Source organism: Eublepharis macularius, chromosome 5, assembly GCF_028583425.1.
Source record: "Eublepharis macularius isolate TG4126 chromosome 5, MPM_Emac_v1.0, whole genome shotgun sequence".
NCBI lineage: Eukaryota > Metazoa > Chordata > Lepidosauria > Squamata > Eublepharidae > Eublepharis > Eublepharis macularius.
The window spans coordinates 56,679,114-56,702,747 of record NC_072794.1 but is presented as its reverse complement, the minus strand read 5'-3'; the positions used below and the strand labels follow the sequence as shown (position 1 = coordinate 56,702,747).

At 41.9% G+C, this 23,634-nt stretch overlaps 1 protein-coding gene across 4 annotated transcripts in view; it reads left to right on the top strand.

Moving 5' to 3' along the window:
* Positions 1–2,991, top strand: part of LRRC8D (leucine rich repeat containing 8 VRAC subunit D) — a 101,125-nt gene extending 98,134 nt beyond the window's left edge. For all 4 annotated transcript variants that reach the window (XM_054981888.1, XM_054981889.1, XM_054981887.1 and 1 more), the window contains one exon: positions 101–2,991. In XM_054981888.1, the coding sequence (XP_054837863.1) occupies positions 103–2,691 (2,589 nt within the window). In that variant the 5' untranslated portion in view covers positions 101–102 and the 3' untranslated portion in view covers positions 2,692–2,991. The remainder of the gene's footprint in view (positions 1–100) is intronic.
* The last annotated feature ends 20,643 nt before the right edge of the window (positions 2,992–23,634 follow it).

Sequence of the window (23,634 nt, the reverse complement as noted above, 5' to 3'; positions counted from 1 at the left end):
GTTTGCATTCTGTAGTTTTATCAGGTTTATGTTCTTGAGTATAAACTTAGTTATAGCTGTGTCCACCAGCAACAAATATTTTCTTTTTGTTCTGTTACAGGAATGTTTACCCTTGCAGAAGTTGCATCTCTTAATGACATTCAGCCAACATACCGTATCCTGAAGCCATGGTGGGATGTATTTATGGATTATCTAGCGGTTGTTATGCTAATGGTCGCCATCTTTGCTGGAACTATGCAGCTGACCAAAGATCAGGTGGTCTGTTTGCCTGTGTTACAGTCTGCTGTAAATGCAAAAGCGCAGCCCAGCTCTTCAGGAAGTGCCAAAGCTGCAAATGTTGTACCAGAGTCTGAAGGAGCAACTGCTGTTGAAGAGAAAGAAACCTGGGCAGCAAGGACAGTTTCCTTGGAAAGGGCATCTGGTGTTACACCTGACATACCTCTGAGCAGAACTACCTATTCACCATTGCACTCCACTGTCACAAACCAGGAAGCAAAAAAGGAGGAAAAAGATTCTTTGGGCCGAAAAACTAATTTGGATTATCAACAATACGTTTTCATTAACCAGATGTGTTACCACTTGGCTCTTCCATGGTATTCAAAATATTTTCCCTACTTAGCTCTTATACATACTATTATTTTAATGGTTAGCAGCAATTTTTGGTTTAAATATCCAAAAACTTGCTCAAAGATTGAGCACTTTGTTTCTATCTTAGGGAAATGCTTTGAATCTCCTTGGACTACAAAAGCATTATCTGAAACGGCATGTGAGGATTCTGAGGAGAATAAACAGAGACTCACTGGGGCCCAGTCTCTGCCAAAGCATGTCTCAACCAGTAGTGACGAAGGGAGCCCAAGTGCCAGTACCCCTATGATAAGCAAATCTGGCTTCAAGTTCTCAGCGGAAAAGCCAGTGGTTGAAGTCCCCAGTATGACCATATTGGATAAAAAAGATGGCGAGCAAGCCAAAGCCCTTTTTGAAAAAGTACGTAAATTTCGAGCCCACGTAGAGGACAGTGATTTGATTTATAAACTCTACGTAGTTCAGACTGTCATAAAAACTGTGAAGTTCATATTTATTCTCTGCTATACAGCAAACTTTGTCAATGAAATCAGTTTTGAGCACAACTGTAGGCCCAAAGTAGAGCATCTAACAGGCTATCAGGAGTTTGAATGCACCCACAATATGGCTTATATGTTGAAGAAGTTGCTCATTAGCTACATTTCTCTCATTTGTGTCTATGGTTTTGTATGTCTGTACACCCTCTTTTGGTTGTTCCGGTTACCCCTGAAGGAATATTCTTTTGAGAAAGTTAGGGAAGAGAGTAGCTTCAGTGATATTCCAGATGTTAAGAATGATTTTGCATTTCTCTTGCACATGGTTGACCAGTACGATCAGCTGTACTCCAAGCGGTTTGGTGTCTTCTTGTCAGAGGTGAGTGAAAACAAGCTAAGGGAAATTAGCTTGAACCATGAGTGGACTTTTGAAAAGCTGAGGCAACACGTCTCCCGTAATGCCCAGGATAAGCAAGAGCTGCATCTCTTCATGCTCTCGGGGGTTCCAGATGCAGTATTTGATCTGACAGATCTGGATGTGTTGAAGCTTGAACTGATCCCCGAAGCAAAAATTCCAGCTAAAATCTCCCAGATGACTAACCTTCAAGAGCTGCATCTCTATCACTGCCCCGCAAAGGTGGAACAAACAGCCTTCAGTTTTCTGCGAGACCACCTGAGGTGCCTGCATGTGAAGTTCACAGATGTGGCAGAAATCCCAGCTTGGGTATACTTGCTTAAAAATCTTCGAGAGTTGTACCTTATAGGCAACTTGAACTCTGAAAATAATAAAATGATAGGACTTGAATCTCTTAGAGAATTAAGGCATCTTAAAATTCTCTATGTGAAAAGCAATTTGACCAAAATTCCCTCTAACATCACAGATGTGGCACCACATCTAACCAAGCTTGTGATTCATAATGATGGTACCAAGCTCTTTGTACTTAACAGCCTTAAGAAAATGATGAATGTAGCTGAGCTAGAACTGCAGAACTGTGAACTGGAGAGAATTCCACATGCCATTTTTAGTCTCACTAATTTACAGGAATTAGATTTAAAGTCAAACAGCATACGCACAATTGAAGAAGTCATCAGCTTCCAACATTTAAAAAGACTGACTTGTCTGAAGTTGTGGCACAATAAAATAGTCAACATTCCTTCTTCCATTACTCATGTGAAAAACTTGGAGTCACTTTATCTCTCCAATAATAAACTCGAATCTTTACCAGCTGCAGTGTTCAGTTTACAGAAACTCAGATGCTTGGATGTAAGCTACAATTCGATTGCAGTGATTCCTGTGGAAATAGGGTTGCTTCAGAATCTACAGCATTTGCATATCACAGGAAACAAAGTGGATATTTTGCCAAAACAGTTGTTTAAATGCTCTAAATTGAGGACTTTGAGTCTGGGACAGAACTGCATTACCTCAATCCCAGAAAAAATTGGCCAGCTATTGCAGCTTACTCACCTGGAGCTGAAAGGGAACTGTTTAGATAGGCTCCCAGCAACACTGGGGCAGTGTCGGCTTCTCAGGAAAAGTGGACTAATTGTGGAAGATCACCTCTTTGACACGTTGCCTTCAGAAGTCAAAGAAGCAATGAACCAAGACACAAACATTCCCTTTGCTAATGGGATTTAAACAGAGGTAGAACTCTTGAGAGAATAGCATAGATAATGCTAAAGTACGAGTTATAAAATCCTGTGTTAAGAAATCTGGAACTCTCTTTTTTGTAAAGAAGGATTGTTAGAAGGGTGGTAGAAACAGTTTGGTGTCCGTAGTATTTTAAAACATCATTTCCAAAAAGTTTTGGAGGGGAAGGAGGGTGTGGGGGGAGGGAACCTTAAACAATTTCAGTTCTTTTTCTTTAAAGTTGTTTGTAACTTGGATGCTGCCGCTTTGAATGTTTACAAATTTGCTCGCCTGCTTAATGTACATGATTAAACTGGTGAACTTTTCTTACTATAAATAACTTCATTTATTTATTTATTTATTTATGTATTTATTTACTGAGATTCAAAGCAGATTCCATAGAATAATTCAATAAGATCAACAATTGGGACATGCAGTAAACAATACAGTGGGATACAGAAATTTTAAACGAGCAGAAATCGGAGACAGCTGAAAACAATGCTGAAACAAAACAAGCAGCCCTCCTGAATAATTCTGTTTTGCACAATTTGTGGAAAGTCAGGAAAGTTGGAGCTTTCCTGACTTCTTCAGGTAGGCTGTTGCATAAGGTGGGGGCCACCACAGACAATGCACTTGTACAGGCACCTGCAAAAGGCCCTGTTCAGATGAGCAAAGCTGCCGTGATGCAGCACAGGGAGAGAAGTGGTCCTGTAGATATGCGGGCTCAAGGTCATGAAGGGCTTTGCATGTGATAGCCAAAACCTTGAATTGAGCCAGGTGACTGATGGGGTGACTGCAGAATGGGAGTAATATGCATGCTGTGCCTAGCACCTGATACTAATCGAGCTGTGGCATTCTGCACTACTTGAAGTCTCCCAGTTTATTTCAATGCCTCAGTTCATTCCTTGTTGAACTACATTTTTATTTGATTTCTCAAAGTGAGGTATTAATTGGCATCAGCAAGAGAGAGTTGTGGCTCAGGCTAGCCAGATCTTACCAGATCATGGAAGCTAAGCAGGGTCAGCCTGCAAGACTACCAAGGATGTCCAAGGTCATTATGCAGAGGCAGGCAATGGCAAACCACCTCTGTTTGTCTCTAGCCTTGAAAACCGTATGGGGTTGCCCTAAATCAGCTGTGACTTGACAGCACTTTCCACCACCAAGGGAGAGTTGTGTGCACATCCAGTAGTTAATTATCCATTATGAGCCTCATCTGCACTATTGTGTGAATAGAAATATGGGTATTCCTATAAGGGGATGGTACAGTACATCCCTGTTGAGTGGTCTTAGACTGCTAGTCAACTGACTGCATATTGCATACAGTGCTATCTTCTGGGTTGTGGCCAACAGCTTGGCTTAGGTGTATAGTAAAAGGACGTTTGATTGGCTAGTTCTCTCATTACTATTACATATGATAGTCTTCAATCTCCAATAATTAAGAGTCCTGACTTTTGTATGCTTCTTTTTGCTTGGCCCACTTGAAATAGATATTTACTGCTACCATGAGCTGCTGATTACACCATGCTGTACTAAGTAGATTTTTTAAAAATTAAAAATGTTAAAAAGTAGCTTCTAAAAATAATTAGAAAATACAATAAATAGAAATTGTGCTTTTTGGCACACCACTGTACGATTTAATGTAATATCATATGAAGCTGACTTACACTTCTTTCTTAAAATCTGGGAAAGATAGGTCTAAAATGGGAAGGAAGTTACATAGCAAATGACCCTCTGCTACCATGGCCCTGCTCCATCCCCTAACCAAAACATGTAGGCAGTACCTGAAACAGGACTTCCTATTGAGATAGTAAGAGAGGTAGGAGGGTTCACATAAAGGAAAGGTGCTCCCCGTGTAATGCTAGCCCATAGGTGTTTTATGGATTTACGGAATATAACCAACCCCTTGAATCATGTCTCGAGGCTCACAGGCTGCAAATACAGTTGAAATAAAACTCACTTTTTTGTTTTTAAGTATCAGAAAAATTTAAAGCATTCCCTGAGGGCTAAAAGAATAGTAAATTTAGCTGTATTCCCATAAAGCAATAACAAACAGGTGATATGATTTGCTCAGCTGATTTATATAGGAGATTTATAGGCCATTTCTTCAGAGCCCTACTACAGATAGCTAACAAACTTTTTTAAAAAACCTAATAAAGTCATAGAAACAATCCATAAAAACCAGCTATAAAACTGATGAAACCATGATGAAGGAGCATGAAAACAGTAACATGGTGCTCTGGAAGTTAAAAGCAGTGGTCATAAAGCAGCAATAGTCATACAAACTGCAGTGTGTAGGCCATAAAACAACCAGCTCAAAAGAATGAGCTAAAACTTCAGTTGAAAGCTTGAGTAAACAGTGGCTGACAATAGCCTGGTCATCCTCTTTAGAAGTAGTTAGCATTCAGACATTTTTTCCAAGAGAGCTTGTGTTAAGATCCTTACAGTAGTCCAAGGTGGGTGTGATCAGAGCGTGACACTTCGAAGGCTGTGTGGAAACAAGAATGGATGCCTGCTGCCCTCCAGGTTTGTACCTGAGTTTGAGACCATTTTTATACAAGAATGTAAAAAAACTGTGCATGACAGAAGGAGCCATAAAAACAGATGGCTCCAAAATCTGTGTGAAACAATCACTATCTGCCTAACATACTTTACGTGTGAAGGTAGAAATGAGCAGGGAGACCATTTATGCTTCCTTGGGCTCTTTAGAGTAAGAGCTTAGATGTAGGCTTGGATCCTATCAAGCTGAAGCAGCAGCTTGAGCCAAAGTTAACGTTTCCTCTTTACTGGGAGAGGTAACAGCAGAAGTCATCCCTGTTTCCATTGACAACAGTGCCTTTCTCAGAGTCACTCTGTGGGGGCCGGGCAAGGGGGGAAGATGAAGCGACGCTCCGTGCAAGAAGGAAAAGGTAGAGCACGCCGGGCTATGCCGCTCCAGGCTGCACAGCTTCGGACAGGGGCCAGGCGAGCGAGGGGGGGGGGGGGAGATGCAGCGAATCTCTGGACGCCCTGTCTGCTGACCTCTTTGCACGGCCCCTGCCTGAAGCCGCGCTAGCAGCGGCCAGGTGCCCTGTCTGCTGTGCAGGGAAGGGGGGGCAGGAGAGGGGCCCTGAACCCCCCCCCCACACACACACAGCGAAGGGGAAGGGGGGCACCCAGCAAGAGCCCCATGTCTGAACTTCCTTCCCTACTGCTCTGTAAATGTTAAACTTAAAGCTGCAAGGACCTACACTTCCCATCAAACCTTGAGGTAAGCAGACATGAGTTGAACTCTAGTAACTCGTCATGTTTGGTTCGGCTCACAGTTGTGGTTACCAAAATTTCCTAGGCGGATTCCTAAACTGCTTGAAAAGCACAATGATTTAGAGCTTTGATGAGAAAAATACTCTCAGTTAATACTGTTTCTTGAAAGAAAAATTCTGGTACATATTGGCAATACAAACACATTTAAAACAGCTTGCAAATCGAACCTCTGCATATTCATTTGAAAATAAGTCTCTCTGAGTTTAGAGACATGCTCCCAAATTGGTGTAAAACTTAATGATTTTATACTGGAAACTAGAAAACTTTGTTCCAAAAACGTTTTAATCCAGTACCAATCAGCAGGTGTGTTGCAAGTCATGGGCAAAGCAAGAGAGTGCTGCTGAATAATAATTCAGCAATAATAACAGTTACAAGTACGTATGACCCTGTTTTGTTTAAATGCAGTTTTTTCCCCATAGACACTTGAAAACATTTACTAGAAATGTAAACAAAAGCTTTTATTGTTCAATAAAATCATGCCATGAGAAAGTAAGTAGTATTTTGGGGAAGATCTAGTCCCTTTTCAGTTAGTCATGCTTAGACCTCTTCTTAAGAAACTCAGTTTGGACAAGGGGGTATAAATAGATCACTGTGCAGTCTTTGCTTTTGGGTAAAGCAATTGAGCAAGTGGGGGGGGGGCAGAAAGGGTGCAAAGAGCACTGTAAAAGTGATTTGTGCGAGAGCTTTTTGTGGAGGATAAAATAACTGTTGGGTAAGGTCTTAGGTATATGGTGTGTGGCAGTTTCTCTACATTAATGGCATATGGCCTGCCACCATTCTCAGAAAGGTTTGAAGCCTTCATCCAAGATAAGGAGCCTTTGTCTAATCTAAGTGGTTCTTCCACAAGAGGAAGAGCCATTTAAGTTGGAGAAAGGCTTCTTTGGCTAAAAGGTTTCTGGTTTTGCTGAGTCAGTAGTAACATATATGTTGTTTTATTTTCCTACTGCAATATTGCTTTTGTAGGCCATCTTGAGTCTTAGGAGAAGGACATAACTTTTAAATGAAAATGATTAAGATAATCTAAACTAAATATATTTCTCTTCTGCATCTTACATGAAACAAGCCAAGACATAATCTCCAAATAACAATGCCTATGAAAATAAAATAGATATTTACAGCTGTGTGATGAAGTGGCCTAATGGGCTTACTTAGAGAGGCTGATCAAGATGGGTAGCTGTGTTAGACTGTTTGTAGCAGTAGAAAAGAGCAAGAGTCCAGTAGCACCTGTAAGATGAACAAAATTTGTGGTAAGGTATGAGCTGAGTAGGGAGGCTGTTCTGTGATAGCCATGTTATTACAGAGAAAGCCCTGCTCTACACATCACTAAATCTTACCTCTCAAAGAGGTTTCCCTGACCGATAAGGGAGATAGGACTAGGGGTGTGCAAAGGCACTCTGTTTCGTGTTTCTTGTTTCGGGTTTACCTGAAACAAGAATCTGTTTCGGAAACAGCAAAACCCGAAACGGCTAGCCGTTTCGGGTTTAGCGTTTCGGGGTTGTTTCGGGTTTCTTTCGGGTTTTTTCAATGGGAAAATGCCTCCGTCTTCCCGGACGCCTGGGGGAGGCATTTTCCCATCGAATCAAGCCAAAATTGGTGGGGACCTTCCTCTAACTCCTCTCTAACAAGCCCCCAAGTTTCAGACCGATTGGACTTTGGGGGGCCATGTTATGGCCCCCCAAACCAGGTCCCCCTATCCTCGCATAAGAAAGGGAAGGGTGAGCATATTGTTAGCTTGCTGCTGCTCATCTTCTTCTTCATTATTTCCTATGGGGAAAAAATGAAGAGGCAGGCTTCCTTTGCCAGGGGTGGCATTTTGCATGCAAAATGCCCCCCAACCCTCTGGGGCCCTTCTCCCACCTTTCCTCCCACCCCCCACCAAGGCACAGCCTGCTCCCACTTGGGGGGGCATTTCATGGCCTCCCCAAGTAGATGCTCTTTTCTCTACTACAGCTGGGTGAGGCTTGTCTTGCCAGGGGTGGCATTTTGCATGCAAAATGCCCCCCTACCCTCAGGGGCCCTTCTCCCACCTTACCTCCCACCCCCCACCAAGGCTCAGCCTGCTCCCACTTGGGGGGGCATTTCATGGCCTCCCCAAGTAGGTGCTCTCAGCCCCCAAAGTCCACCCCTTACAGCCCCACACAAACCCAATTCCCCCCCAGCTGCCACACACAGACCCAAATCCCCACATTAGCCCCTCACAGACCCAAATCCACCCCCAGCAGCCCCACACCCATAACCCCAGGAACAGGCTGGCAAAGGCCAACCCTCTCCCTTTGTTCCCTATGCTGGGAACTTCTAAACTCTCTTTCCCTGGGCAATTCTGCACAGCCCACGGGTGCCACAATGGTGGGCACACTTCTGAGTGCCAGCTGGTCCCTGTGAAAGAGCACCTGAACCACAGACACCCTCCCTCAAATTCCCCCACCACCTACAGAGATGGCTGGCCAGCCAGCCCCATTGTTCCCTATGATGGGAACCAACTGTACAACAAAGAATAAAACACGAACAACACAAAATAAAGTTTTTTAAAAATTACTTTCTCCCTTTCAAAGTACAAGTAGGCAAAGTATTATGACACATTACACCAGCAGTCCCCCACACAGAAAAATCAACACAACTCACTTAACATCAGAGAATCACAAAAACACAATCCCGGTCAAAAACACTTTATTTCTTGAACAGCTTTAGGTTACACAGCAGGGGGGGGCACACCAAAGGGCATTCCAGCATTCCAAAAATAACACAACTCACTTAACATCAGAGAATCACAAAAACACAATTCCTGTCAACAACACTTTATTTCTTGAACAGCTTTAGGTTACACAGCAGGGGGGCACACCAAAGGGCATGGCAGCAGTATCTTACACAAAAATAACACAACTCACTTAACATCAGAGAATCACAAAAACACAATTCCTGTCAAAAACACTTTATTTCTTGAACAGCTTTAGGTTACACAGCAGGGGGGGGCGCACACCAAAGGGCATTCCAGCATTCCACCTCACAAAAATAACACAACTCACTTAACATCAGAGAATCACAAAAACACAATTCCTGTCAAAAACACTTTATTTCTTGAACAGCTTTAGGTTACACAGCAGGGGGGCACACCAAAGGGCATGGCAGCAGTATCTTACACAAAAATAACACAACTCACTTCACATCAGAGAATCACAAAAGCACAATTCCTGTCAAAAACACTTTATTTCTTGAACAGCTTTAGGATACACAGCAGGGGGGCACACCAAAGGGCATTCCAGCATTCCACCTCACAAAAATAACACAACTCACTTAACATCAGAGAATCACAAAAACACAATTCCTGTCAAAAACACTTTATTTCTTGAACAGCTTTAGGTTACACAGCAGGGGGGCACACCAAAGGGCATGGCAGCAGTATCTTACACAAAAATAACACAACTCACTTCACATCAGAGAATCACAAAAGCACAATTCCTTTCAAAAACACTTTATTTCTTGAACAGCTTTAGGTTACACAGTAGGAGGGCACAACAGGGCATGATAGCAGTGTACTACACAAAATAATACAACCCACTTCACCGTTTTTGACAGCAATTGTGTTTGGGTGATTCTCTGATGTGAAGTGAGTTGTGTTATTTTTGTGTAAGATACTGCTGCCATGCCCTTTGGTGTGCCCCCCTGCTGTGTAACCTAAAGCAGTTAAAGAAATAAAGTGCTTTTGACAGCAATTTTTTGGGGTGATTCTTTAATGTGAAGTGAGTTGTGTTATTTTTGTGTAAGATACTGCTGCCATGCCCTTTGGTGTGCCCCCCTGCTGTGTATCCTAAAGCTGTTCAAGAAATAAAGTGTTTTTGACAGGAATTGAGTTTTTGTGATTCTCTGATGTTAAGTGAGTTGTGTTATTTTTGTGTAAGATACTGCTGCCATGCCCTTTGGTGTGCCCCCCTGCTGTGTAACCTAAAGCTGTTCAAGAAATAAAGTGTTTTTGACAGGAATTGTGTTTTTGTGATTCTCTGATGTTAAGTGAGTTGTGTTATTTTTGTGAGGTGGAATGCTGGAATGCCCTTTGGTGTGCCCCCCCCCCTGCTGTGTAACCTAAAGCTGTTCAAGAAATAAAGTGTTTTTGACAGGAATTGTGCTTTTGTGATTCACTGATGTTAAGTGAGTTGTGTTAATTTTTCTGAAATGCCCCCCCCAAGTGGGAGCAGGCTGTGCCTTGGTGGGGGGTGGGAGGAAAGGTGGGAGAAGGGCCCCTGAGGGTTGGGGGCATTTTGCATGCAAAATGCCACCCCTGGCAAGAAAAGCCTCCCCCAGCTGTAGTAGAGAAAAGAGCACCTACTTGGGGAGGCCATGAAATGCCCCCCCAAGTGGGAGCAGGCTGAGCCTTGGTGGGGGGTGGGAGGAAGGGTGGGAGAAGGGCCCCAGAGGGTTGGGGGGCATTTTGCATGCAAAATGCCACCCCTGGCAAAGGAAGCCTGCCTCTTCATTTTTTCCCCATAGGAAATAATGAAGAAGATGAGCAGCAGCAAGCTAACAATATGCTCACCCTTCCCTTTCTTATGCAAGGATAGGGGGACCTAGTTTGGGGGGCCATAACATGGCCCCCGAAGTCCAATCGGTCTGAAACTTGGGGGCTTGTTAGAGAGGAGTTAGAGGAAGGTCCCCACCAATTTTGGCTTGATTCGGTGGGAAAATGCCTCCCCCAGGCGTCCGGGAAGACGGAGGCATTTTCCCATTGAAAAACCCGAAACAACCCGAAACGTTTCGGGTTATTTTGTTTTGGATAACCCAAAACGTTTCGGGTTTCCCAAAACGTTTCGGATAATCCGAAACAACCCGAAACAAGTTTGTTTCGGTTTTCTTTCGGGTTTCAGAATCCTGAATTGCACACCCCTAGATAGGACTCATATTTTGTACGATACATAATGCCACCCTTGCCCCACTTTTTGTCTCCTATGATTTTTGCCTTTAGGCTGCTGAAAATGGTGCCAGCCAACAGCCTAGTTTTGGGAAGGTAGGTAGGGGTGACAGCTGAGCCACAGAGCTGAGTTGCCTATTAAGGTAGTTGCATATTGTCATAGTCTCACTTTTCTAAACGGAAAACATGCCATTCTTCGGGACTAGTGCCATATTTATTCATGTGCTCCATTTTTATCTCTTCCTCCAAAGAACTCAGGCTCAAAGTTCTCCCTCCAGTTTATCTTCACAACAACCCTGTAAGGCAAGTTAGGCAGAGGAAGAGAATAGCAGTGCAATCCTAAGAAGAGTTACTCCAGTTTAAGCCCATTGATTTCAATGGGCTTAGACTGGAATAACTTTGCTTAGGATTGCACTATAAGTGTTACGTCAAGTGCGGCTTTAAACCTAGATCTCCCAAGTCCCAACCCAACACTCTTTAACTACTATGCTATAGATTTTATACATGCATTCAGAAAATGATAGCTAAGGAGTATAACGTTCCTGCTCTGCCTTATCCACACCGCTCAATCTGAGGCTAACGGTCAGAGCAGAAAGTGCTTTAAAAGAAAAGGCAGCATGTTCTTACCAAGAGAGTACAGAAGAATTTGGTAAAGGATTCTCTGTGCTATCACTCTTGGTATGTTTCAGCAGTTTGTCTGTAGCTCTCTAATTTGCATAATTAAAAGTTTTAGCACCATTTAGTCTAAAGGACAACTAATTGCTACAGCATCAGCTAATTGCTGTTAGCATTGGCGGTAAAAAGACGACAACAAATACAGTCTATATGTCCATCTTGCAGAATCCAGAGCACGAAATTTAACAGACTAATAAATACTATCCTTGGGATGATCCCTCTCAACCAAAGCTGGCAAATCAGGCACTGTTATGACCCCTTTCTTTCTCTTGTGTAAATTTGGTCTTTAAGCCTTTTATTCTTGCACCCTCTTGGTAGATTGCTGCCACCAGGAATTAAATTCCAGAATAACTTAAATTTCCCCTTTTAGTAATGTGCCCAAGGGTCAGGCTTTTTCATGGTACTATGTGGCCTTGAGGATAGGAATGGGATATAGGAATGACAGATACTCTGGGATATAAAAACAAACAAACCTTTTTAAAGAAGCATATTGGTTTTATATTATTTCTAAAACTTGCTGGTTTCAAAAGAGTAGTTCTCAATTCTTAAAAGATACTTTACTTAAACTCAGCCACACAGATCTTCTCTCAGGCTTCACACACAGTTTGCCTGCTTTTGATAAGACCTTTTTTCAGGCGCACACACAGTTTGCCTGCTTTTCCCTGACTGAATGTTCTTTCACAAACACACAGTTCAGGTTTCCACATACATTATATTTCTCTCAGACAACATACACAAGCTCAGGCTGCGCACAGCTTGCCTCTCTTGCCCTGACTAAATATTTTCTCTCCACTCAGTCTAAAACTGTATTAACTCCGCCCACACTGTCATCAACCAATCATATCACTCACTCATCCCTCGCACCCCCACCCTTCATCTATACCATACCAAGTATTTAAAGGCACATACACACATTTACTTAAAATCATTATAGGCTAGGGTTGCCAGGTCCAGGTTGGGAAATTCCTGGAGATTTGGAGGGTGGAGCCTGTAGAGGGCGGGGTTTGGGGAAGGGAGGTGCCTCAGAATGGTATAATGCCATAGAGTCCACCCTCCAAAGCTGCCATTTTCTCCAGGGGAACTGATCTCTGTCGCCTGGAGATCAGTTGTAATCCTGGGAGATCTCCAGCCACCACCTGGAGGATGGCAACCCTATTACAGGCACGAATAAAGAAATGTAGATATTTTCCTCATTTTGTTGTGTTAAGTTTCAATTTGAAACTGATTTTTATAATCGAGCGTTGTTGATTTTTATAACCAAGTGTTGTTGATTCCACTCTTCCTCCAATGAACTCAGGTTAGTGTACGTAGTCCCCTCCATTGTTTCCTCATAAGAACCATGTAAGGTAGACTAGGCTGAGACAGACTGATCCAGGATCACCCAGTGAGCTTCATGGGATTTGAACTTAGATCCGCCCAGACCTGATTCAATCCCCTAGCCACTTTTCCACATCACGTAGAGGGTTGTAATTAGACTGAGGAAGGGGCATCCTGTTATTTCACATTGAAAGAAAATATTTCTGAACTCCACTGACTGGTTTTGACTGAGAAAGAACGTTCGTCTAGGAAAACCGGGGACTCCATGTGGGAAAAGTTAACTTTCTCTTCTGTAAAACATCAATGTTTATGTCATTCCCCCTTAAATGCTGTCTTTAACCAATTCCAGAGAAGTAGGTGTGTTGGGGTCATTAAATTTTTTTGTTTTCAGCCACCAAAACTGACATAGACTTGTCCCACAGCCTTCAGGAAAACTTGTAAAAAAGATAACATTGGCAAGTGTTATGCCCTCTCACTGCACTTGCCAGGCCCTATGGTGGGACAATAGCATTGTGGTAAATAACTGGCTTCTCATGTATTCACCTGGTGCTTCTTTCTTGAACCTGACTGGAGGCACAAGGACCTGCCTTTTTTGCTTTAAACTAGGGTGGAAAGATCCTTTCCCTTCCTTCAGCTACTAAAAGTAGTAGAGAGGCACTTTCCTTAAGAAGTTCTCTTTAGATGTGCCAGGCAATTGCTTCTCTGGTCATCTTAGTACCAACACATGAAAGTGAACAGGAAGCATTTCTAAATACTGCAGAGATACTTGCTACAATGAGGACTAGCAGAGAGCACAGAGACTGCCACCAGCCTTGTAGAGCTTGGACACGTTATAGGCACTGAGTCAGCAAATGCCTGTATCTGGCAACCAAAATTCATAGGCTTGTTGGCACCTTTAATTGAATTAATAAGCTAACCAGTTACAGGGTAGCATTTCAAGTGCTTATAGCTTTATTTTGTAGCCTTTGACAATACAGACACTTCAGAGAATATGAGACAAGTCTGAGCATATGCACAGAGAAGGCAAGAATGTGAAAATTGCTTTTAACCAAGGAGATTTCATTGGGCAAGCTTTGCACAATTAGAAAGAAGAGGCCGAGGAAACCCAGGTATGTCTCTCTCTCAAAAACTTGGGATGGTGAGATGCAAAGTGATAGATGCCAGGAAGGCACTATGCGTTTTTGTTCTGTTTTGGCAAAAACCAAGAGCAGGAGTGGGCAGATACGGCAAAACAGTCCTGGACCAAGCTGAGCCCAGTTAATTTTATTTTATTTAAAACATTTAAATGCTGTCTTTTCAACCAAATAGAGTCCCCAAGGAGGTAAACATCAAACCATTTCAGCATTACAACATTTGAGACACTGAAACAGAATTGAAAATGAAGTATATATAAAAATTCAATAAAACACATAAACACAATCACATATAACCCAATCAAGGAGGAGCCGTATAACAATTAGTGGTAGTATGCCAAACGAAACAAAAAACCTTTACCTCCTGGAGGGAGACAGATTAATCTCTCTCTGGAGGGAGTTCCAAAGTTTTGGCATCACAACATTTCTCAGCATTTATATGCTGCCTTTCTACCCAAAACTGGGTAGAAAGGCAGCATTATTAAACATATTAATATTTTTAAAACATTAAGATATTTAAAACGTATATATAAAGACAAAAAACGTACAGACAAGTGAGTTGCCACCCATCTAGCCTCAGATGGTGGGGCAGCCAAAGCAGGGCCTCCAGAGTGGATGGTTAGGTTCTTATGGGAGTAGGCCAGGTATGCTGGCCTGAGGCCATATAAGGCTTTAAAGGTCAACATCAGCACTGTGACTTGTGCCTGGAAACAATTTGGAATCCAATGTAAATGAGTTGAGACTGGAGTGATAGAGTCCCTGCAACTCACTCCAGTCAACATTATCATAAAAGCAACAGCACTTGGGAAATTCATTTCAGAATCTCTGTCTATGACAGCTAGTCTATACGGATACACACCCACCCACTGTTATTCTTCCTCCTAGCTCTTCTACAGTTTTTCTTTTTTATTGACTGCACAAAGATATTTTAAAAGTGTCAATATGGAGGGAAGCTGTGTTTGGCCGATTCCTGTGCCTTGGTGAACAACGTACATCATATTAATTAATAAAACAAGGCACAATCAGTTCAGGTGATTGGTTCATCAGGCTGGATCAACCTCTGAAATAATGGCTGAATAATCTATGTTGTTGACCATATAGAAGCTTCTTTATTTTTGTCTCTAAAGCTTCAGTTGACTCCTGAATTACCAGCGTTGATCACCTAGGTACCAAGCCATCAGTGGTCAAGATGGCCAAAGCTACCAGCCTAGTGTCCCTCTAAAATGAGGGAGGGAAAAAACCAGAAAAATCGACCTAAGGATGATAAATGTACTTCACCCTCAATCTTGACTTCTGTGATGCTTCTCTAATGTGTCCTGGAAGCCCTTGGTACAGAACTGCCTGAGCCAATCTTCAGATCATCAAGGAGACTGTCCGAGTCCCAAAAGAACCCCATTGGTGGATAAAGCAATCCCCTACAGTGTGTGGGATTCTTTTCTGAAGGGCAGCTGAAAGACTGCAACACGGATGCAACCATTCCACCCTAATTCAATTCTGCCATTTTCTCAGTTTTTAAGCCTGCAGTAGAAATTGGGCTGGTAGATTTTTGCATCTCTTATATCGCTGAAATCGTATTTATTTTCATTATTTATAGTGTGCCTTTCTCACTGAGACTCAAGGATATGTGAGAAAAGGTCCTTTCTTTAGTCTCTCTCAAGAGATAGGCACAATTGTTGAGGTTTTAAGGGTCACTTTACTTGTCATAGATAAAAGGAATCCTGTATTTAACGACCCTTTGATATTGCTGTTTAATATTTTTTCTTCATAATTTGTCTACCTAGTGAGGAACCACATCTGATTAGATATGTTCTATGCCTCAATAGCTTATGCTAGAAGAAAAACATGTTACTCTTTAAAATCCCACAAGACTCCAGTTTATTTTTGATTCAACAGCTTAACATGGTTTTCTCTGGAAACCATTTGATACTGCATCTCTAAGTATTTCCTGTAAAATCTGAAGGACATTTGAGATTATCTGATCTACAGCTGGCTGAAATTTCTGGGTGCATGCTTCAGATGTTACCGACAAGACATACTTGAGCTAAGATGAGAAAGTAGACGTGGGGAACAATTTACCCCTTGCCCTTCTATATCCCCGTATGAATTCTAGGTAGAATATAACCAATAGAGATGTAAGGACATCTCCATCTCTCTCTGCTCTTTTGCAACATGCCCTTCCTCTTGTATAAGCGGAGACTGGTATGTGCACACAAATGTAGGCCTTTGAGTATTTTCCATAATGTGTAACTTGGATAAAAGTCTTATTTTTAATCATTTGTGGTGCTTGCTCTTCTCTGCATATTTTGGAGATCTTAAGTACTGTTATGCAAGGGCAGAGGCAGGGAAATGCTGCCCAGAAATAAGAGAATGGGATGAATCTTTCCAAAACTAGCAAACAAGACATACTATTTTCCTTCATGTTGAAGGTCAACACCAGGTATGCAAGTTAAAGCTGTTTTTAGTTAGGCACTACCGGGATGCTGAAATCATAGTGAACACATCCCTGGAAAACTCTGAACCTTGACTTTAACCTTAGCAGAGGGCTCACATCCAATATCCCATATACTTGCATTCCAAAAAGCAGACCTTCTTATTCCAGTGGGCAGATTTAGGAATTTCACTTGAGAAATGATTAACTGCAGATTACAGAGGATATCATTGAGCAATCCTTCAGAAATTTGAATGTTAATGTGAAACACAGGAAAAAATCATTCTTCTGCATTATCATAAATGGTTTGGTATGCATCCATTTGTGAGTGACATAACAACTTGAGTTAAATAACATGCTGCATTGTTACTATTTTTAAACGTCACAATTTAAGCAACCAAAGAATTTGTTTCTGATCTTAACATATCTGATTTTTAAAAAATCTATATTGCCCTTTACATTCAACAATAACAAAAGGTCTTTCTAGACCAGGGGTGTTCAGTCCATGCACTGCAATTCTCAGGTGGGTCATGGAGCCCCACTTGCTGGGTCACAAGCCCCTATAGAGCTAACTTTTTTGACTGTTTTTTTAAAAAGAAACTGCTGCTCACAGAGAGGAAGGGTGCAACACCATCTGAGACAACCAGCAGGATACTGAGGTGAGATCACTGAGTGATAAAGAATACAGGCAAGTTTGGGGCAACTCCCCTCTCCAGGGCAAAAAGGCTCCCTTCTCTAACACCCCCCCCCCCCGCCCCACACACACACTTTTACAGTCTTGCCTAGCAACCTCTAATGTTTCACATGCAGGTGAAGCACAGAGCCTTTATTGGTGGGCTAATAACTCACATTCTGCCTCCTGCTGCTGCTGAAAGAACTGGTCTATCACGATGTTCCATCACATGCTCGCAGCTCAGTTTGTTCCATACTGCCACCTGGAGGTTTAATTATGTGTCCTCCTGGATCCGAAAAGCTTGAACACCACTACAGTAGCCTATGTAATAGCCTAAATGCCAACTTGCCCCTCTTCCCTCAGGCTCTTGGAGACAAGCCCTTCAATTAAACCCAACTCCTCTTACCCCATTTTCCAAACAAACTCAATCTTGCTTTCTCTCTCCTCCATAGTCAGTGATATGCCCTCCATATCTCAGGTTTTTAAAATGCTGATGCCATGGAAAAGAGAAATATAAGCAACTTCTGTATCAAATCTGAACTTTATTCCTTTAGGAACATAAAATTCATTCATACCTTTTCTAGTATATAAAATTATACTATTGGACGTATTTATGAAAATTAAAATATAAACAAAGCCTTGTTCCAATGAAATACAAATCAACTCTATACTAGACAAAGTTGTAAACTTCTGTACCCTGTGTTTACATAAGTCATTTGAGAAACAGGATGCCCAGAAACAATTTTGGGGGGCTCAGTGGGCTGCAGTGTGAGGGGGAAATGGGAAGTGCTGCTCCATTCTGTGAATAGATCTTGATGGATACAAGCAATTCTAAGCAGATCTACTTGGGGGAATCAGTGATTCTTACTCCCAGGAAAGGGCTCATAGGATTGGACACATGTAGGCACATTTGAGCAATAAACTGAAAATATGTATGTATGTCTGCAACAGACACAGCAATTGTTACTGTCAGATGCTGGAAATTCTTACATAAAAATAATCACAACACAGTTCTTAGAAACTGTTTCGAGTAATACTTTGGCTTATAAAGCATTGCATATGTTCCAAAAGAGAATATAGCTCTAAACTGTAGCTAAATTTTTGTATCTTGCATCTATGAGGCGAGTTGTGTATTTGTAGACTGAGTTCTGGTTGTGTCGAGTGTTTTTGTTAACATGGATGTAATGCCAATAAAGGTTGCTGAATTGAAATTGAGAATATAGTGTTTTCCACAAGGGGACCGGCTTGAGTATGTTCCCTATTGCTGCTTATATAGCACAGCAGTGACAGGGCTTCCACATAGCAGAGTTCGCTGGTAGGTTTTTTTAAAATTGGTAATTTAATAGCATTATACTGTTATACCAAAATATACATCAAGTTCTCTGAGTTCCCAGGTTTCATTTTTTTAAAGAAGTACATCTCTAGCCCCTTTTAATTGTGGTGATATGCCTTATAACCATATATTTCCATAAGGAAAGGGGCTAGAAACTTTCTAAAAAATGAAAACTGGGTATTCAGAGAACCTGGTCATAGTTTGGTATAACAGTTTATCAATATAACATTATTAAATTTCTGATTTAAAAAAAAGAAAGAAAAGCCCTCTGTAGTCGGAAAAAGAAATGGCTACTGCATGGGCAAGACCAGGAAAATCTGAACTTTTCCACCTATCTGGCTGCCACCCTGGCTTTGCTTCAATCTTCCCCAAAATTTGGAGCAAAAGTTTGAGAAAGATTGGAGAAAAGCCGGCAGAGGTACAAATGCACCATGATGGAGTGGGGAGCAGAGGGGAAAAAATCCCATTTCCCCATAGCATTGAACTTGGGGTTGTTACGGATTACAGCAAGGGGAAACATTTCATCTTAGGAAGGACTGACATTTATGGAGACAAACCAGAGTTGATGGAGACAGCTATGCCGGGAAAATCTCCATCAGTCCCAGATTAGTAAATCTTGATGTCCTATAGGGAAAATAATGGATTCTCCTGATGTGAGTAGCACTCAGCCATTGGCTAATGCTTTCTGGCGGGCTCCAGCTGTCAGGAGTTCATAGCTCAAACTGGCCTAGGCCCTCTGACCAACCTGGGGAGGAGAAATGGAAAAGGAGCTGTTTTCTCTTTGTGTATGTGTGTGGGGCAACCAGAGATCTTCTTCTCTGCATACATGTTTACTCCAACTCAATGCAGGGTGGGTGGGTGGAAAGTAACTTCCAGGTAATTTTAATTTTACAAGTTAGGTTAGACCTCTCTGTTTTTATTTTCTTAGTACCTGCGCCCTTATTTCTTTAGCCTGTGTACCTTCTAGAGATGTTGATAGTGAAATAAAGCTTTGTACTGTTTAAGAGATAAAGAGACTTGTCTTGATTCCTACCAATAATCCTTGCCATGCTCACATTTACCAAACAGCCGTGTTTGATAGCCCTCCAGACATTAAACTAGTAAGAAGAGTGCGTTCCAGGGTATGGTGATGGCTACCAAAAGAGAAGTCCCCTAGAGCTCTTGAGAGAGTTTGGGAGCAGTGATGGATTCCCCAGAGGGAAGGCTGGGTTTTCCTTGAACAAAACAAATCCTCCCCAGCCTCAGAAACACCTAATATTTCATAGGATATTTTTTTCAATGTTGCCTCAAATCTCCAGTTTTCCTTGAAAAACTGGGAGAAATTCTTTGGGGATAGTATTTTTTTCCTGATTTCCTCCAGGCCTGAAAGCTTTACATTGTATCTTTAAATGGCACCAATGCTGCATGAAGTTCCTCAGATATATCCTCTCCTATTATTTCTATCATGGTGTTTAAAAGAAGTTATACCTATTGAACATCTCCCAGAAAAGAATCAATCCTCCTTGGAACATCCCTTTTGTCTGTAATCAGAACAAATTTTGTTTTATCATAACTCAGATGTGAAATGACATCTCTGCAGCATCCTTCCTAAGGCTGAAAACTTTTTTTCTGATTAAATGAGTAATCAAATGCTTTAATTGTTTGTTAAAACAGGCCTCTTTACAGTTAATCCACAATAACAGAAACATTCTGGGACTGCTGTCATACAATTCTTGCTGATAAACACTGGCTTCTACCTTTCTTTAAGGGTTCTATCCAAAGCTCGCACCATTTGCCTCACAGAGGAAAACTCTAATGGCTTTCCTTCCTACTCTAAGAACCACCCTTGACTAAAATAAATAATGATTAGTGACAGCATTTTTTTAAAAATGTGAATCTTTCACAGTACTATTAAGTCCTGAATATATTCATTTGTTGAGGACATTTCACTGTGTTACTATAACAAAGAACAGTATTGAATATGGCAAAGAGGAAAGTATTGAAGATGGCCTTCTAGCCACAAGTAGTAGTTATTTGAACTGAAAAAACCCTTAGTTTTGTGCACGTCATCAGAATGTGCCAATGTGCTCAAATGATTAAGCAACAAGCATGTCTCACCCTTGATCCCCACTTATTTGGCATTCTGCAACATCCTAAAAATATTAACAAAGGGACCATGAAAAGGTTGAGTGGCCAAGGATTCTCTGTGCTCCAGAAATTCAAGCACTAGTATGCCCAAGTTATATTTTAAACTTTGCTCAAATGAAAAGGATTATTCAAAGGCAAGAATACAGTATCTAATTTATACAAGGATAGACTTTCTGTGGCAGAAACTGGAAGGTGGGAGAAGAACTGGGTTTGCTTTTTAAAAAGGGAAACAGGAGGGGATTAATGTGAAAAGCTAAAGTCATTAACAGTACATTTTAAAAAAAGTTCTAGCCTCTTTTTCAATTCAAATTTGGCCCTAGAAGCTGCTAGCAAATACAAGTGCTTTAGTTCATAGGTACAATATGGCTTGAGTTCACCTGCAGTGAACTTTAGAAAACAAACCAAACCTGGATGTTCTCAAAATGGTGGAGTGCCACTACTCCATCTGGTGGAGAAAGGTTCCCCTTACTAAATTTGCCTAGACCAAAACAAGGCTTCCATGCATTTATTATGTAATTGTCACAATAACACTTCTTGGCCCTTGGTTAGCAAATCCAAAAAAACACTCCTATGTTGGGTCAGTTAAGGTCAGAGGAAAAGTGGGTGAAGTATGACTCATGCTGTTTTGGCCAGGCTCCCATTAATTAAAAGCAACGCTTTCATTCATGTGCCCATCAGATAACAGCTGTTGCTGGCATTCAAAGAGTGGGCTCCAGCTCGAACTGGAAATCTAAAAAGCGTTATTGTTCTGCATTTTATATGCAAATGTTTATGCACTTAATATATATTAGTTACTCTTCCATTGCTTCACAAAGCAAATTTTTAATCTCCATAAACCCAAGATCATCCAGTCTAGGGAATGAGACTCATTGGCACCTATTGGTAGCTGTCTCTGATGGTACTGCAGAAGTCCTGCCCCTGCCCTTTATTACCCACAGCTCTTTTCATCTGAGCTGAAAATTAGGATTTTCTTCCATTGCTTTAATGTCTACACATTTTTCATTGGAGGCCTTGTGATCCTTATGTCCAGGAACAGTGTGCAAACCAACAATGTATAAGAGAGATTACCCCTTTATAGCAGGACAAGCCTGGTCCTTCCATTTCTGAGCATGTGAAATTGACTGTAATTGGTAAATTCCAAGCAAAACACAAGCCAGCTCATAATATAGTGGGTAGAATGGGGTAACCTTCTTCTTTCATCCTACATCACAAGAGAAGACAAGATCTTGAAACTGGGGATGCAGACAGGTTAAGGTATTTCTTGAGTGTAAAAATATTGAACCAAATTTCTATTTGGATCATTTCTTAGCCACCGTTTCAGAAAATTGCTTGAGGTGCCTTATAATCCATTCTCTGTGTGGTTCAGACCAATAGTTCTGCTTCTACAATGCCTAGGATAAACACAAAGTTGTTTTCTTCTGTTCCCAGAAATTTATACTGCAAAATATCCCCTTTGTTACTGTAAAAAGGCTAAGATACCAGAGCGTGAGCAAAGGGAGTGTTCTGGGACGGCTTATAGGCTTAGTCATTTGTGGTTTGGGTCATTTCCCCTGCTGGCTAATACAACCCAGTTCTGTCATATTCCCTTTTATCCTCCCATTTCTTTTCTTTCTCCTCTCTTGCTTTTCACTTTGTTTTTGAAACCCTGAAGAGAGAAGGAGCCTTTGTTTTACACTGCCTCAAACTAGCAAAAACCTGCTGACAACTCCTAAGGCTAAAACAATATACTCTTGCTGACCTGTTTGTCTCTGACAGTACACTTCCTACGTCCTCCATCTGCCTGTGGATTCAGTTTCTTGTCACTCTCTGTCCAAGTTTCTGCTTATCTTGGACAACAACACTTAATATCAAATCCCACGTATGTTCTAGCTATTCTCTGTGCAGGTTACTGTGGAGATAAAGCCACCTCTTATCCGGAACAAAATTGTGCATGCTGGCTTGTGTTTGCAAGAAGTTTTCTATTGCTGAACCTTCCCATTATTTGTCTACTTACATTGCCTCCAAACTTCTAGTGAGATACATATTTTGTCTGCTCACAAAAATTGCATCATAAGTGGAACTGAAACATATCGCTTTGAATGTAATAGTCACTTTTCCCTTTGTATTGCATATTTGATATCCTTTATATCTACAGCACTGAAGCATCATTAATGATAATGGATTAGATTCGAGACTTTGCTAATGGCAGAAGCTTCTACCAGCGCAAGAAGATTTTTGCCATTATAATACAACACTTCTATCAAAGGAAGACTTCTTGTGCCGGCAGAAGGCTTTGCAGTTTCTGAAATGGAGCATAAGATCCAATCCAGTAAGTTTTCTCCAATGATTCTGATGTCCTGCTTGGACCTTATAAGCAAATATGTTGCATGTTTTCTTCACGAGGTATTTCTTCTTTATACAACAAATGGTTGTGACCTCATATTTTATTTCCATTATCTATACCACAGCTTCCTCCCCAATGGGGACTGAAGGTAGCTCACATAATTCCCTGCTCTATTTTATCCCCACAACAACCCTGTAAGCAGGGCTGGCGCCATCACTGAGGCAGTGAGGTGGGCGCCGTGGGTGTTGAGGTGCTGAAGGGGGCTCTGGAGGGGGTGCCGAGGACGGAGGCATGCGCCATGGAGCTGGCATGCCTGGCCCGCAGTTGCTGCAGCTGGCCAGCTCACTGCTGCCACCACCACCAACACACGCCCCCGACCAGGCACAGCAGCCACAGGCCAGGCATGGCAGGCATCCAGGGCGGCATCTGGAACCTTCCCAGCCACAAGCCATGCCCGACTGGGAGCGCGGGCAGCCTCCGCACGCTGTCCCAGCCACCCACCAGCTAATGGGGCCGGCTTGCTACATGATGACATCATCATGCAGTCCGGGTGCGCACACACGTAGGGGCAGCTACAGGCACCAGAAACCCTGGCACCGCCCCTGCCTGTGATATAGGTTAGGCTACGATCACCTAGCAAGCTTCCACAGTTCTCCCAGATCCTAGTTCAACACTCCACCAGTACATCCTGGCTCTCAAATATGATTAATAGCACAGATCTATGCACCACAGAAGCAGAAGAA